At 35.9% G+C, this 13,906-nt stretch overlaps 2 protein-coding genes across 2 annotated transcripts; both read right to left on the bottom strand.

Annotated features, from left to right (window-relative positions):
• Positions 1 to 4: 4 nt before the first annotated feature.
• Positions 5 to 4,187, bottom strand: LOC119644412 (neprilysin-11-like; the record flags this gene model as incomplete). Its single annotated transcript, XM_038043959.1, has 6 exons — positions 4,178 to 4,187; positions 1,934 to 2,090; positions 1,771 to 1,868; positions 1,139 to 1,703; positions 803 to 1,076; positions 5 to 710 (listed from the first exon to the last, which is right to left on the bottom strand). Coding segments are annotated over exons 1-6 (1,810 nt in total), but the record flags the coding sequence as incomplete, so codon positions are not given.
• A 1,809-nt stretch (positions 4,188 to 5,996) lies between these two features.
• LOC119644411 (protein spaetzle-like) lies at positions 5,997 to 11,972 on the bottom strand. The gene is made up of 5 exons (XM_038043958.1): positions 11,733 to 11,972; positions 7,986 to 8,174; positions 7,570 to 7,816; positions 7,150 to 7,504; positions 5,997 to 7,093 (listed from the first exon to the last, which is right to left on the bottom strand). Exons 3-5 carry the CDS (start codon positions 7,757 to 7,759, stop codon positions 6,916 to 6,918), a joined length of 723 nt encoding a protein of 240 aa, XP_037899886.1. The 5' UTR covers positions 7,760 to 7,816; positions 7,986 to 8,174; positions 11,733 to 11,972; the 3' UTR covers positions 5,997 to 6,915.
• Positions 11,973 to 13,906: the final 1,934 nt, after the last annotated feature.

Raw genomic sequence — 13,906 nt, 5'->3', positions numbered from 1 at the left:
ACACCGACCATATTTTCCAAATGCGTGCTAGCATTGACGGTGACCCCCTCGTAATAGGCATTTAATGCCGTGGCGTTGGTAATCCAATCGGGATAGCCAATGAAACTTTGCATTCCCGCAGACTTTTTTAAAGTCTCGCGTTTCGTTGGCTCATCCATCCACGACGTGGAGCGCACCAAATCGTTAAATGCCTGTCGAATGTTCTCTAGCATGCGACGTACATTTGGCAATTTGTGACGCGTGAAGTTATCGTCTACCAATGCATAACTCACCGCCATACCCATGAGACTGTTAACGCCATGAGTGCAATATAGCGAACGTGGTGAGCTGCTTTCCGTGCCTATAACAACACTAAGATATTCCGCATGTAGCAGACGCATTTCACTGGTGGTATGCAGGATTAACTCTTCCACAGCGCTAAGCCATATATAAAACTCTAAATGCTCACTCGGTATAGACGCAACATATTCAATCATTGTTTGCAAATATTGTATATCAGCCTGACTGGTAATGATTTGCAAGTGGGAGACATTGAATTTATTGATATTATTATCACTAATCATCCATTGCAGATAATTGCGCCAAATGGGCAACGTTTGCGGAGCAATTAATTTGTCGGTTTGATTTTGCAACTCATTGACCGTAACATAAACAATATCATCGATGGGATTTTTAGAACTTTTTGTAGAATTTTCAACTGCATCTTTTAACTAATGAATGATAAATTGATAAATTAATAAATTGATAAATTGATTCAATTTGGAAACTTTATCAAAATAAAAAGGTTTTCTTTTCTAAGTACTTTATAAATTCTTCTGGCCACCTTAATGGCGTTCAGTGTGATCGCAGCCGCCTGTTGATGGATTTCATCCGAATCGATATCGGGATCCAGATACGATATATAAAGATCCATGATTTTTTTAACATAAACAATATACGCCTCTAGACCTGTTGAAGTTTGCTTGCTGGCCGCTTCAACTTCTTCGTCCCATTTCTCGACATCGTCGTTATCCGCCTCAAAGAATATTGTTTTTCTCCGGATTTTATGTAAAATTTTATGCGCGTCGTCATTATTGCTATTACAATGAGAAATAGAAGATGATATCAGTCACGCTAAAGGAGATTCCTAAGCACTTACAAAGGCAGTGCTGTATCGATTTCCGGCGTACCAAAGGCTATTCGTTTAATTGTTCGATTCAGCGGATCCGGAAGTATATCAAAACCAATTATTAAATCCATTCCCAAATATTTCTTAATCAACACCAGCGATTTTAACCAATCGAACTTTGGACTTTGGTCGCTATCCTCCGTTCCCAAAGTTAAATTAAATCCCCTAGGTATCAAAGGTAATTGAAATTGCTTAAGGAAATACACTAAAGGTTCCATGTCACGTTCATCTAATAGCTTAGTATCCATGCAACCTTTAAACATTAGCTTCGCTTTGCTAACAGTCGCCGGTTCATTGTCGGTTGCATTTTGCTGCAAAAATCTTCTTAATTGACGCATTATTTTCGCCTGAGCCTCTCGAAACCAATCGTTCGATGTCACTGAATCGGGTCGTGGATGTTCGTCGGCCCATCGTCCGCATGTAAATTGATAAAAGTCTTCACAAGGGTCAGTCTTTTCGTCCATTGAGTAAATAAGGCTTGCCGCTGCACGAAGGCATTCTTTCGAACGACATAAGCTATTAATCGATTGTTTGTCTAGAAGTGCAGAAAGAGCTTAACGAAGCATCAACACATTCTCGAGCCTCAATTCAAGCAAACTTACTCAAAAAAACACTTAATATTATTATTATTATTAATAAAAGTATTAGCAATAGAATGAGTAAAACCAACAGCACCTTATGATAATATTTTCGTCGAAATCTGAAATTAAGCAAGCAAACCCACTTTAATTAAAGGAAAAAGAAAGCAAGAAAGTTCTTCCTCACTTTGATTGCACGCCTATTAGGTTATTAGTTTGATGACTGATGATTGATGGCAAAGCTTTGGAACTGCCATTGGCGCCTCCCTGGTCATTGCCGTCAATTCCGGTAAATCCACGCGCAGGATTGTGGCCAGAATTGACAGAACAAACGCTAAGATTATCTGAAAATAATTAAAGCGCAGGCGTTGTAGTCGATAAGCAGTACTTATCCTCAGAAGTTCTCTACAATCGACAAAATACGCGAAAGATATTTGCTTACAGCTGCTTACAGGGAAATTAAAGCATCATCCACCAAAGCTTATAGGGAATTGAAAATTCTTATCAAAATCGGAAGAAGCGTAAGATTGAAAACATTTTGAAGTGACCCAATGTTTTACATCCAGTGAGTAAAAGTCCGTTAGATATTAGACGGGGAAGAACTCATATTGAAAATGTAGCTATGGACTTGCATTGATATTTGGAGTGTCCTAGTCTACTGCTCTCCCCTATCTACTCCCGAATGCTGCTTCTTTTACTATGAATCTTTATAATTTAATTTACCAATGTATGTCTCAATCTAAGTCATCTTAGCAAAATATGCAGACAAGCGTGTTTTTCGGGAAGGTGTGAAGCAATAGCCTTTGCCGCTGTGCAATCGGCAACAATGCTAAATGGAGGAAAGGCGACTACATGAACCTTACATGCTGTACAGAGACCACATTCATGCGAATTCTATACCATTACGATCATTGCTTCTTAAGCTGTTACCCTAATGCATTCTCTTCACATCAATTAATTGGATTAAGGATTAACTCGTAGGGTTACTTGCGTTTTTATGTAAAGAATGCATTAAGCCTTTCAGAAAAAATTTATGATAATAATTGTTCATCCCTTTAATGCTCAGCTTGGAGCGATGAATATTTAATCGCACACATGCCCATAACGTGGTTATGCTTTTCATTTATTTTCATACTCATACTCTTCGCACAGGCTAGACGGTAGGTAACCTAAAGCTATGCCATTGTAATTTGTTTTCCTTGAACGTTTGGCTTGACCGGCAAAGCCGTACACGCATTAGATTGTGATCACAACATGTGTCATTTGTTTGTTGTATCTTATCACTGACATAATGCTCACATGTTCTAGAACATTATTTCATACATTTTCTTTTTATATCAATTAAGTTCATTGAACTCGTTGTCACCGTTATATGTCAATAACATATACACATGTGTTTGCATTGCGTGCTTTAAATAATTTTGAAATGACAGAATAAACTGAACTTTGATAAAAAAAAAATATATATAAACTGTTTAAATATCTTTAATACTTAATTAAATGCGGTTTTATGTAATTAAACGCAGACTCTCGTTTATGCTACAAATCAGTTGAATTATAGCAACATCGGCATTGCTAAGCAGCGAAGTTCCTAAAGATTAAGATAGTTTCGATTATGTCCTTGAATAGATGGTAAGCCTAACGTGAAAGGAGATTCTGTACAACAGATCATAAAAGATAAAACCGATTTCGTCGACAACATTTTCACTACAATGTGTTTGCAAGTCGCCCTAAAATGAACTATGAAAATTTAATAGATTTCATATCCTAAAGTCAGCGCTATTGACATCCAGTATCATTGTCCTTAACAAGATTACAATTCAAGTCACAGTACAGTTATTTTACTGAGAAGTGAGATCGGAATATATGCCCTATCACTAATGGACTCCTCTACTTAGTGATATTTTCTAGTAATCGTGTGAAAAGGTTTGCTCAAATTCGCCAAAAGGATTCGCTAAGTAAGTATTAATCTTATTATTGCTGGTTATGCCAAAGAAATACATTCTTGAACTGAAGCAACCTATCGCCCTTTGTAAGAAATATCAATTTACATGACATCGTTCGCGTTAATTGAAAAACTAAAGAGTCACTCTTTCTGCGATACCTTCTAAATTGGCGAAAGTTAACACTGGCTTGATAGGTGTAGCATTATGGGCTCATTGAAAAACCCATGACTAACACACACCGGCCGATACATTTATTTTTTGTCTGATTCCCTTTCTCCTCAGCCGTGGTGGCTACGATGGACTAAGTATTCAATGTTCAAGGACTCTGGAACCTTTCAATGCAAGTAAAAGAAGCCTGGCTGGTTAAACTCTAAACGTTTCTCTAACGCAAACGCTTCTCAAGGCCGCTTCAACATGAAAGTAGGAAAATTTGCCCTATGTCCTTATCCGAATGTTTGGCTTATCTCACTAAATTATATACCAACCTGCAGACATTGTTGTTTTTCTTCGTTGATTTTCTTACCATCTATACTTGAGCGACGGCTGCGGTTAATTATAAATCCATTTGTTGTCCAAATGCGAATTGAACGGTTTGTTGAATCCATGGCCTACAAATTTAAATATGTTGTTCTACATACTCCTTCTCACGGCACGGATTCTCAAAGACATGCATAACAATAGTTAGTTCTTTTTGGCTTTATTTGCACAAGCACTCCCTCATCGCCAGTAAAGTTTTGCATTCAGGAAAATTACTTTTCTACTTTTACGTTTACGAAAACAAATACTTTTTCAATAAAAGTTCAAATCTTTTTTTTTAATTTTTTTTTTTATTTATTTATAACATATTACTCAGCTCTCGCATAATGAACAGTTTTACGATATATTTCTTGCAAAACTATACGCTTAGCACTTAATTTCAACTAAAATTCTTGACGATAAAAAACAAAAAATGAAGGAAAATGAGACATGAGTATCCTTACGAAAGCGTTTGCTCACTATTACCATATGCCGGTGAATTAAATCAGTTCGCTTAACTGCACGAACTTTTTATAAAATTTTTTGCCACATTAAGTCTAACGATTGTGTGGCCTTCACACTGTGACGACAACAACACAAGCTATTCATTCTATAGCAATATTAGTAAAATTCTAGTATAATTTTATTTTAGCAGACACCAGCCACCAGCCGCAACACGCAAAACCATTTCATTATCTATTTCAAAGGTAGCCCCGCTACTATTTAGTTATTTCGTGAATGCCCGCAGGAAGAATATTTACAAAGCAACCGACCGCTAATAAATACTTTTTGTGACACATTAAAATTTATATTCAAGTTTGGAATGAAAAAAATATACATCTCAAAACCACCTGTTTAAGTTCCATATTCCATAATAAGTAAGTAGTAAACTCGTGTTCATTCCTTTTCAACTTAACGCGAGTGCGAGTAAACAACAACAACAACGTAACCGTGCTACGAGTTAAAGTCGACAATAAACATTTTTGTAGAGTTAATTTTATTGATTTTATTGTGGCAGGAATGATAGAAAACTGAGTCAACAAAAGTCAAACAGATAATGACCTAAAAGCATACCATGCAAACTAAAGTAAAAAATTTCATTTCATTTTTCTCTTCTCCTTTAAAGCATGCTCGATTTAACGCGTTACATGTAACTAGTGCGATTGTAAATATATTGAAATACTTATGAATATTTAAAAAATTTTCTATTCACTTAATGAAATGCTAATCTAGTCAAGTGTTCGTATCAACAAGAACTTCGTTTTCAATATTATTCCGAATACACGATCGATCTGTGCAAATGAATATTTTGACTTGATATTCGTAATAAATGAATGATTGCTAACAGATGACTCTTATCGCCGAAGTTTGACACTTTCGCAGGCGATAACTGCCTTTAGTGGTTCCGCCAGACATCTCTCTGCTTTATAGTTTACTACTTTACAACTGGCGACTGAGTCATGTAGTCAACCTCAAGGCGTCGAGACTACCGCTATTACATCCATTATATAACATATCTCAATTTTAAAATGAATGACCATAGAAGTCCTTGAAATGAACCTTGGAAATACCTTTCACACCCACATAGAGTCCATATACACAGTTAGTTTCTTAGAGAAATCGAACGAATCATATAATGGCGCAAGTAAAGGAGAGCACGAATCATTAATGTTTAAATTGATTTTTAATGACGAAGCAATATTGTCATTTTTTATGGACAGTTTTCGGTCCGACGTGATTGATGGTTGGGTTAAAAAATAAAATTTACAGATAAATGTTTTTCTATGTTACCAAGTTTTTATAAAGCAGTGGTAGGGATGAATTTTTCATGCGAGTGTTTCTTCAATTTTCGCTACGACTTCTCTCAATCGGTAATAGAATTAAAAAAAAAAAGCCGCAATTGCTCTTAAGAACCTTTACGCAAATTGTCGCCATTTCCTTGTCATTTCATAAGTGCGGGTACGAGTACAGGTAGCGATTCGAATGCTTGGGCATGATTGTAAGCGCACTAATACAGGTGAAATCCTATTCTAGTTGATATTTACTTATACTTACACGCATTGCTGCATTTAATCCGTACAATTACAAAAATCAATAATGGACTTTGGCAAGTTGGAGTCTCAGCAAACGATATGTGACCCTTCTAAGAACAGATTTGTTATAATCCGGCCAAAGTGAGTCAGTCTCGCGCGTTCATATAGAAATCAGAAATACGATATCTTTTCTTGGATGAATTGCAGAATTCGCTTAGCGAAGAGACCGAAAGTCATGCCGAACTGTCTTTTCAAAAACTTCCCGTTAGTCTAACTGTACGCAAGTCAGCATAATACAAATGTGTTATCGGAAAGATTGAGTTCTGATTGTTCCGTCACCTAACACAATCAAAACAAAATAAACCAAAAACTATTCACAAAAATTTTGCACTCAAAAAAAGTGTAGGGATTATGGGTGGAAAATCGCTATCGATAGCAAAATAGTAAATAGGCCAAATGGAAACCGCAGGGTATACATGCGTTCTATTTTTATATTTTTAAATTTTAGCTTCTAATAATACAAATTCTCTATAAAGCACTTATATATAATCACAATGAAGGTAGTTAGTTGTTGAGTTCTTATTGGGATTATTCGGTCCCGTAATAATTTCGTTTATCTATTTTAACTATTTAGAACAAAGGGATTATCCATACACGGTTCCATCAGGTATTTGTCAATTTTTTGTTTGGGTTATGACGCACTTACAACAGGAGGGCATTTTGAAATGATCGGTGATCACTTTTCCCTCAGGCGTTAACGCCACCAGAGACCGAAAAATGAAGTTTTGCTTACAAGTGGCGTAATAGCCTTTGGGTAGGCTTAACATTGAGTTGCATTGGGAGCCTTCGTTTCTGCAAATAATATAAAATGTGAGAAAGCAGGCATTTTTTTTACTTTGGATACCTACTCGCACTCTTCTATGCGTATTCCTTGCTTAAAATTCGAATCATTCACTATGTAACTCCAATTTGAATTTTTGCTTTCGGCTGCCTCCGGATAAATGACCTTCTCGCGACTCCTGCATAAGAATTCCTCAAATGGCTCAATATCTATGTGTGGCATAATCCTTTGCGGCACTTCTATGTCTTCCCCAAAGAACAGTTCGACATTGGGAAACTCACGTTTCAATATATCCTCTAGATGTCCCAATTTCGGGTAATTGCGTACTTTAGTGCAAAATGTTTTGCCTTGTTCCAAGCACTCGTTAACATCAACTGAAAACGGGCTTTCTTTGTTCGGCCCATTCGCAGGAAATAAAACCGCTAAAACATTTAAAATTACTATAAGACCCAGTGTTGCAAAGATACATTAGAATGGAAAAGCTTACGGCTGTCACGGTTTCTGGTATAAGCAGGAATTAAATCCGTATTTGCGGTAGGCTGTAATGGTAGAAATGTGTCATAGGCAAAACTTAATTTTCCATCGGGATTTCTTTGCACTTTGAATATATTCATTAAATTGGATGTAAATGGATCTGTCGTCGGTCGTGCTAATGGCTTTGGCTGATCCCCATGCATTATTTCGCGATATGAATTGAAACGTGCTTCAGAGTTACTAACAATTATCGAAGATCCCTAAACAAGACAACAAAATATTTGAGATAAGAAGCGCACATAAAGTACGAAGAAAAAGAACGCAGGTGCAACGTAACCATGCAATCCGCAAACATACGCAAGCACATGCAAGTAACCACTCATCCAATCAGTCGTTATTCATTCAAAGAGAGATTTTCCCAAGACTTACACTGAATGAACTTGAATGCGGTTCGGAGGATAAATTAAATACTTTTCTAATCGCCGCATCGATTTCATCGGGCGATATATGTCGTCGATGGCGCTCGTGAGGATATGTGCGCGACAATTGTGGATTTCTTGTTCGCAATTCTTCTTCGCCATTGTCTTTGGTGGATGTTTCGTCCGTATCACAATTTATCTGAATATGAAATACACACAAGCAGGACAAAAATGAATGAGTACAACATACAATGACATAATTACAGCAGAATGTTGGATGATTGATTTCATGAGAACGTATGAACGAATTACAAGAATAGGTAAACAATGCAACATGAATAAATTGAATTGCGATGAGCAAAGCAAACTCCTCGTCTACCACAAAGCTAATCGCAAGAAATTAATTTGATAAACTCATTTATTTTCTGGAAAAAGAAAATTGGCTTTAACGGAAACTTTTAACATCCACCATAGATTAGTTCATATATAAATATATAAATAACCATGGATGGTACACTGGTAACCAACATCAAGCTATCTATTGCTTAACCTGTCCGTGATCCCTTCAATATAGCACAAGGAAAGGCAGGTCTAGTTCTAATGTGCATTTATTCATTTGATTATGGGGTCGGATGAATTGTGGCCCAAACATTGAGCATAATGCTCTGAAAAGTTATCATTTGCTTATATTATGCATGGAAATATTCTGGGTTGCTTGTGTCCGTTGGGAATTTATGCGACGAATAGAAAATCCAGTCAGAAAATTGATTCATTGGAATTTTGAGTGACAAAAAAAAGTGCATATAAAAAAGTCCTGAAGTGTCTGAAGCTGCGGCAAAGGCTATTCCACGTGCACTCATTCTTCTGGGCGTTGATCAGAAAACTAATCTACAAAAGTGCTGCTAACATGTGAGAGGTCTAGTGAAAGCAAAAGAAGTTCTAAAAAGTGCAATTTGTAGCCAAAGACAAGTGGACATAGAGATGTGGTGGACAGATGTGGTATTGCAGCCATAGAATAACAGACCAAAAGGACAAGAGTCAAGGCTAGTACAAGAGTTACATGTTCGCTCCATGCATATATCCAAAGCAAATCAATTTGCATTGATGTACGCAAGGAGCAATCGAGATTAGGAGGAATACTGCGTAGATACGTGAGGATTGGTTAAGGTCTTGGCTAAGGATTGGAAGCAAATGTTAGGTAATTAACATTTCGTCCTTGACCTATTTAATATTATGCAAACCGCAGAAGCATGCATGCGTTTTGCTTTTACATATCTTATCTGTCTTTAAGATTAATTTACGAACAATCAATAGATTACACATACTATTATACAAAGCTATAAACACAAAATTGGGAAGATATAGTAAGAAAGCAAGCGCACTACGGCACTTGTAGTTTTTAATCGTATCCCATATTCACAAGAGATATTAGAAATTTTTTAAAAAGTGCTACAAAATGTATTTATTTTTACTTTTCCATTACTTGTGTAAATCACACTAATCACGTCGCGACATATTGATCGAATATTTCATTCAGTGTCAATTCAGTGATGTTTCTCATCGAAAGGCAAAACTGTTTTCACAATATAATGCAACCCTAGTGCCTACAATTGATAGGAGACAACATTTTGAGATAACTAATTAATAAGTTTTGATTGGAACCGGATCATTCAACAAAAAATGTTGAAAGCTACTAATAGCTAAGCATCGTTCTTAAGATGCTTTACTTAGTTTCGATTGCTGTTTATGAAAAAAAAAGAAGAAGAAATAAATGAATAGAAGTACTTTTACCACAAATTAATTCAAGTACTACATGCATTTGTTATTTCAAATAAAATGAAGATTTTATGGAAATAAAATCACAAAATTTGAAATTAATTGTAAAATGTAAAGGCGTAGTGCCGGTATATCTTTAAATTTGTAGAGAAAACCATTTATTTTCGTTGCTTTAATGAAAAAGTCGCGTGAAGAGTCGCTTAGTGCGTTTTATTTACCAGCGCCATTATACGCCAGTGTACCCTGGCTTTCCTTCAAGTAGGTGGAAATGAGTAAGCAAAGTTGGAAACTTGCACAGCTACGAGAAAGTTCCGCGTATCGATTCTAGTTTATGTTAGTGAAAATGTTGGAATTTTCCAACTGTAACCGTTTTTTTAAGTGGGAATAAACCCAAGTTATTTGTATTCATAAGTAGTAAGTCGTCACCTGTAAACATGTGAAGGTTCCCTCTTCGCCACTTAAACGGTGCTATTTAATACCCACGATGAACGAAAGTTAATTTACATGTGAAATGAGGTTAAGGAAAAAAAAAAATGCATACTACACGAGAGAATTCTATCAAAGAATTTAAACCTAAAAAGTCTAATTAAGATAAATCTCTCATCGAATTTTCTGAAAACTATGCACTGACTAACTAACTAACGTCTGTGAATGAAAACACGAAACGAAATTTAGTTTTTTTCTTTTTTATACAGATATCATATAATAATACAAAAGCAAAAGCTCTATAAAGCATTTATTTATAATCACAATGAAGGTAGTTAGTTGTTGGGTTCTTATTGGACATATTCAATCCCGTAATAATTTCGTTTATCTATTTTAACTGCATATGAGACAACGGGGTTATCCGTGCACGATTCCATTTACGATTGGTCAATTTTTGATTGATTTTACGACGCATTTACAACAGGAGGGCATTTTGAAATGATCGCTGATCAGCTTCCCGTCAGGTGTTAATGCGACCAGAGAACGGAAAATGAAGTTTTGCTTGCAAGTGGCATAATAGTCTTTGGGTAAACTTAACATTGAATTACACTGAGAGCCCTCGTTTCTACAATAATAGAATAATAGAATAGAAAATGTAGAAAAGCAAGCACCTTTTTTTACTTTGGATACCTACTCGCATTCTTCTATGCGTATTCCTTGCTTAAAGTTCGGATTGTTTACTATGTAACTCCAATTTGAACTTTCGCTTTCGGCCGCCTCCGGATAGATAATCTTTTCGTGACTTTTACATAAGGAATCCTCAAAAGGAACATTCATGCGTTGAGTAATATTGTCGGGCACATCTTTATCCACGCCAAAGAACAACTCGACATTGGGGAATTCACGTTTCAATATATTCTCCAAATGTCCCAATTTCGGGTAATTGCGTATTTTAGTGCAAAATGTTTTACCCTGTTCCAAGCATTCGGTAACATCGACCGAAAAGCGACTTTTCTTGTTCGGCTCGTCGGTAGGAAAGGAAATCGCTAAAACGTTTAAAGATACCATGAAATCCAAAATGGGCAAAGATACAATGAAATGGCAAAGCTTACGGGTGTCACGATTTCTGGTGTAAGCAGCGTTTAAATCCGTACTTGCGGTAGGCTGTAATGGTAGAAATTTGTCATAGGCAAAACTTAATTTTCCATCGGGATTTCTTTGCACTTTGAATATATTCATTAAATTGGAAGTAAATGGATCTGTCGTCGATCGTGCTAATGGTTTCGATTGATCCTCATGCATTATTTCGCGATATGAATTGAAACGTGCTTCAGATTTACTAACAATTACCGAGGAGCCCTAAACAAGAAACCAATGCAATACAACAAAACATTGAATATACAAATCACAAACACATAAAGTGCAAAAAAGAAAAACGCAAGCACAACACACATTCATGCAATTCGCAAACATAATAAGCAAGCACATCATGCAAGTAATCACTCATTCACTCAATCAGTCATTCATGCAAAGGGAGGCGTTACGAAAAACTTACGCTGAATGAGCTTAAGTGCGGTTCAGATGTCAATATAAATACATTCTTAATTCTTGCATCGACCTCGGCGGGAGACAATTGCAGATCTTTTGTTTTGAATTCTTCTTTGTCATCGTATTTGGCTTCGGGTAGTCTATATAAATTGTCCGGTCTATAATGATTTGAGTCTATATAAGATGAGCGTCCATTTCTAGCCAATGCTTCCTCATTATCACAATTTATCTGAAGATGAGAAATACACACGATCAGGTCGAATACCAAAAAGTGTAAAACATATAATCACACAATGTTTGTTAGATGTAATGAATGAATGATTTTACGAGATCGCACTACGTCGATAAACTATATTCGGATTGATGAACGCAGCAGAAGGGGAGAAGAATTTCTTTTAAGAATGGTTGTGGGCTCGGAAATCCCTTTGAGTAATATATCCAAAGGAGTTCAAGCAAAAAATTGAATTCGAACTCGATCGATGGAAAACAAAAATTGTTCATTTGTATATGCAAGAGAAAAAAAATCGCTTTAAGGCATACGATGTATAAAACGATGAACGTCGGAAAGACTGAGGGAAGAAAAGGACATAGGGAGATGGTCGCAGCCTGGTAAGTGTCATGCTTTTACAGACTAAGCAACGCTCTATCGCATTGCTATTCGAATATGCGAACCTCGAAGCGGATAAGGGCGGTCCAACGATCGTCACACTAAACGTTGTTTAGTATGGTAAGCGACATTGGGTTTTAGCTAATCCAAGTCTCGCCTTGTAGTGCTCTGCTTACTAAACTAAATGAATCAACAACTAAGTGATTTCTAAATGTGTCGTAAATTCGCGCTACACTGACCATATATTTAATCTAAGATGACGAATACTTACTTAATTCTTCGCGTTTGGCGACACCTTTTAGGAATTTTAGCCAAATTTCACACTAATTAAGACAACAAATATGAGTAGCTTTTGATACCTGGCCACAAATAAAATAAATAATTTATTTTATCTCAATTGACTTGCGGTGGGTATAAAAACTATAAATACATACAACGATGACTGACGCATCTTTTTCATGTTTTGAAAATAACAACAGCGTTTTGCACCTTATAGACGATGATTGTTTTCTTATGAATTTCGGCAAATTATTGATTTTACTTAACATATGTGAATAAAGGAAACTGACCCTACTTAACAAAACAAGGCTAATAGTAACGAATTCATATCAAATACGAAATGCTGAAATACTTAAGAAAGACTGACTAATCAACATTTGCAGAAGTAATAAAACAAGTTTTAAAATTTGAAATATTTTCTTAAATTAATTTTTGGAAAAAAATATGAAACAGTCATTTCTCCAAATGTATCATTTAGCATTTCCAGATTCGAGATGACTTGTTTTGTATTTTACGAGAGCTGAAATGTTTAAATACTTTTGAAAAAATATGCGTTGACATGATGAGAAAAGCCGAGGGATTTATAAGGCAAGCAAATCCAACAGGCAGGCAGATGAACAAAAGGACGACTCGATGGACGAACAAGCGAATGAAAAGACAGATGGAAAGAAAGGCGAATCGAATGCACATGTCACGGAGACTTAAGTAGATAGCTAGTAGCTAACTTGGATTAATCTTATACTAGTCAACGATAGCTTATTAAAATTCTTGAGCTCTACTTCCTGTTGTTTCAAGCTAATCACCAAAATATTTTCGTCTCTGACTTTTCGTTAATTTCTTTAAAGGCATATCCGTAATTATGATATAAGAAGAAAAGGAAAAAGTTCGAGCGAAAGAGGGGCCTACAGATTAGTAGCATGCGAGTCGAAGCAAATCATTATTTATTTCATTTTCCTTTCATATTATTTGACTGCCTCGTCTGATATTTAAACATGTGTTTTAAAACATAATCAAAGCTAAACGAATGTATATGTAAATATTTGTTCAATTAATTGCTTTCATTCAACAATTTGTTTGATTACGTTGAGATTAAAAAGGCCCGCCAACAGAGCGGTGCTGATATCAATGTCTAGGCTAAACTTTAAAACTAAGAGTGTTTACATAATAGCAAACTCTCTGTGTGTATGTGTTTTGCTCTTAAAAGTTATGAAAAGTTCTCTTTCCATACATATAGATAACGGTTTATTTAGTAAATTCATGTTTACACTCTTACCCAGGAAAGCTACGCTAATGCA

The sequence above is a fragment of the Glossina fuscipes genome, unplaced genomic scaffold, assembly GCF_014805625.2.
Source record: "Glossina fuscipes isolate IAEA_lab_2018 unplaced genomic scaffold, Yale_Gfus_2 116431, whole genome shotgun sequence".
Classification (NCBI taxonomy): Eukaryota; Metazoa; Arthropoda; class Insecta; order Diptera; family Glossinidae; genus Glossina; species Glossina fuscipes.
The sequence above is the reverse complement of the archived record's forward strand: the minus strand, read 5'-3'. Positions and strand labels throughout refer to the sequence as shown.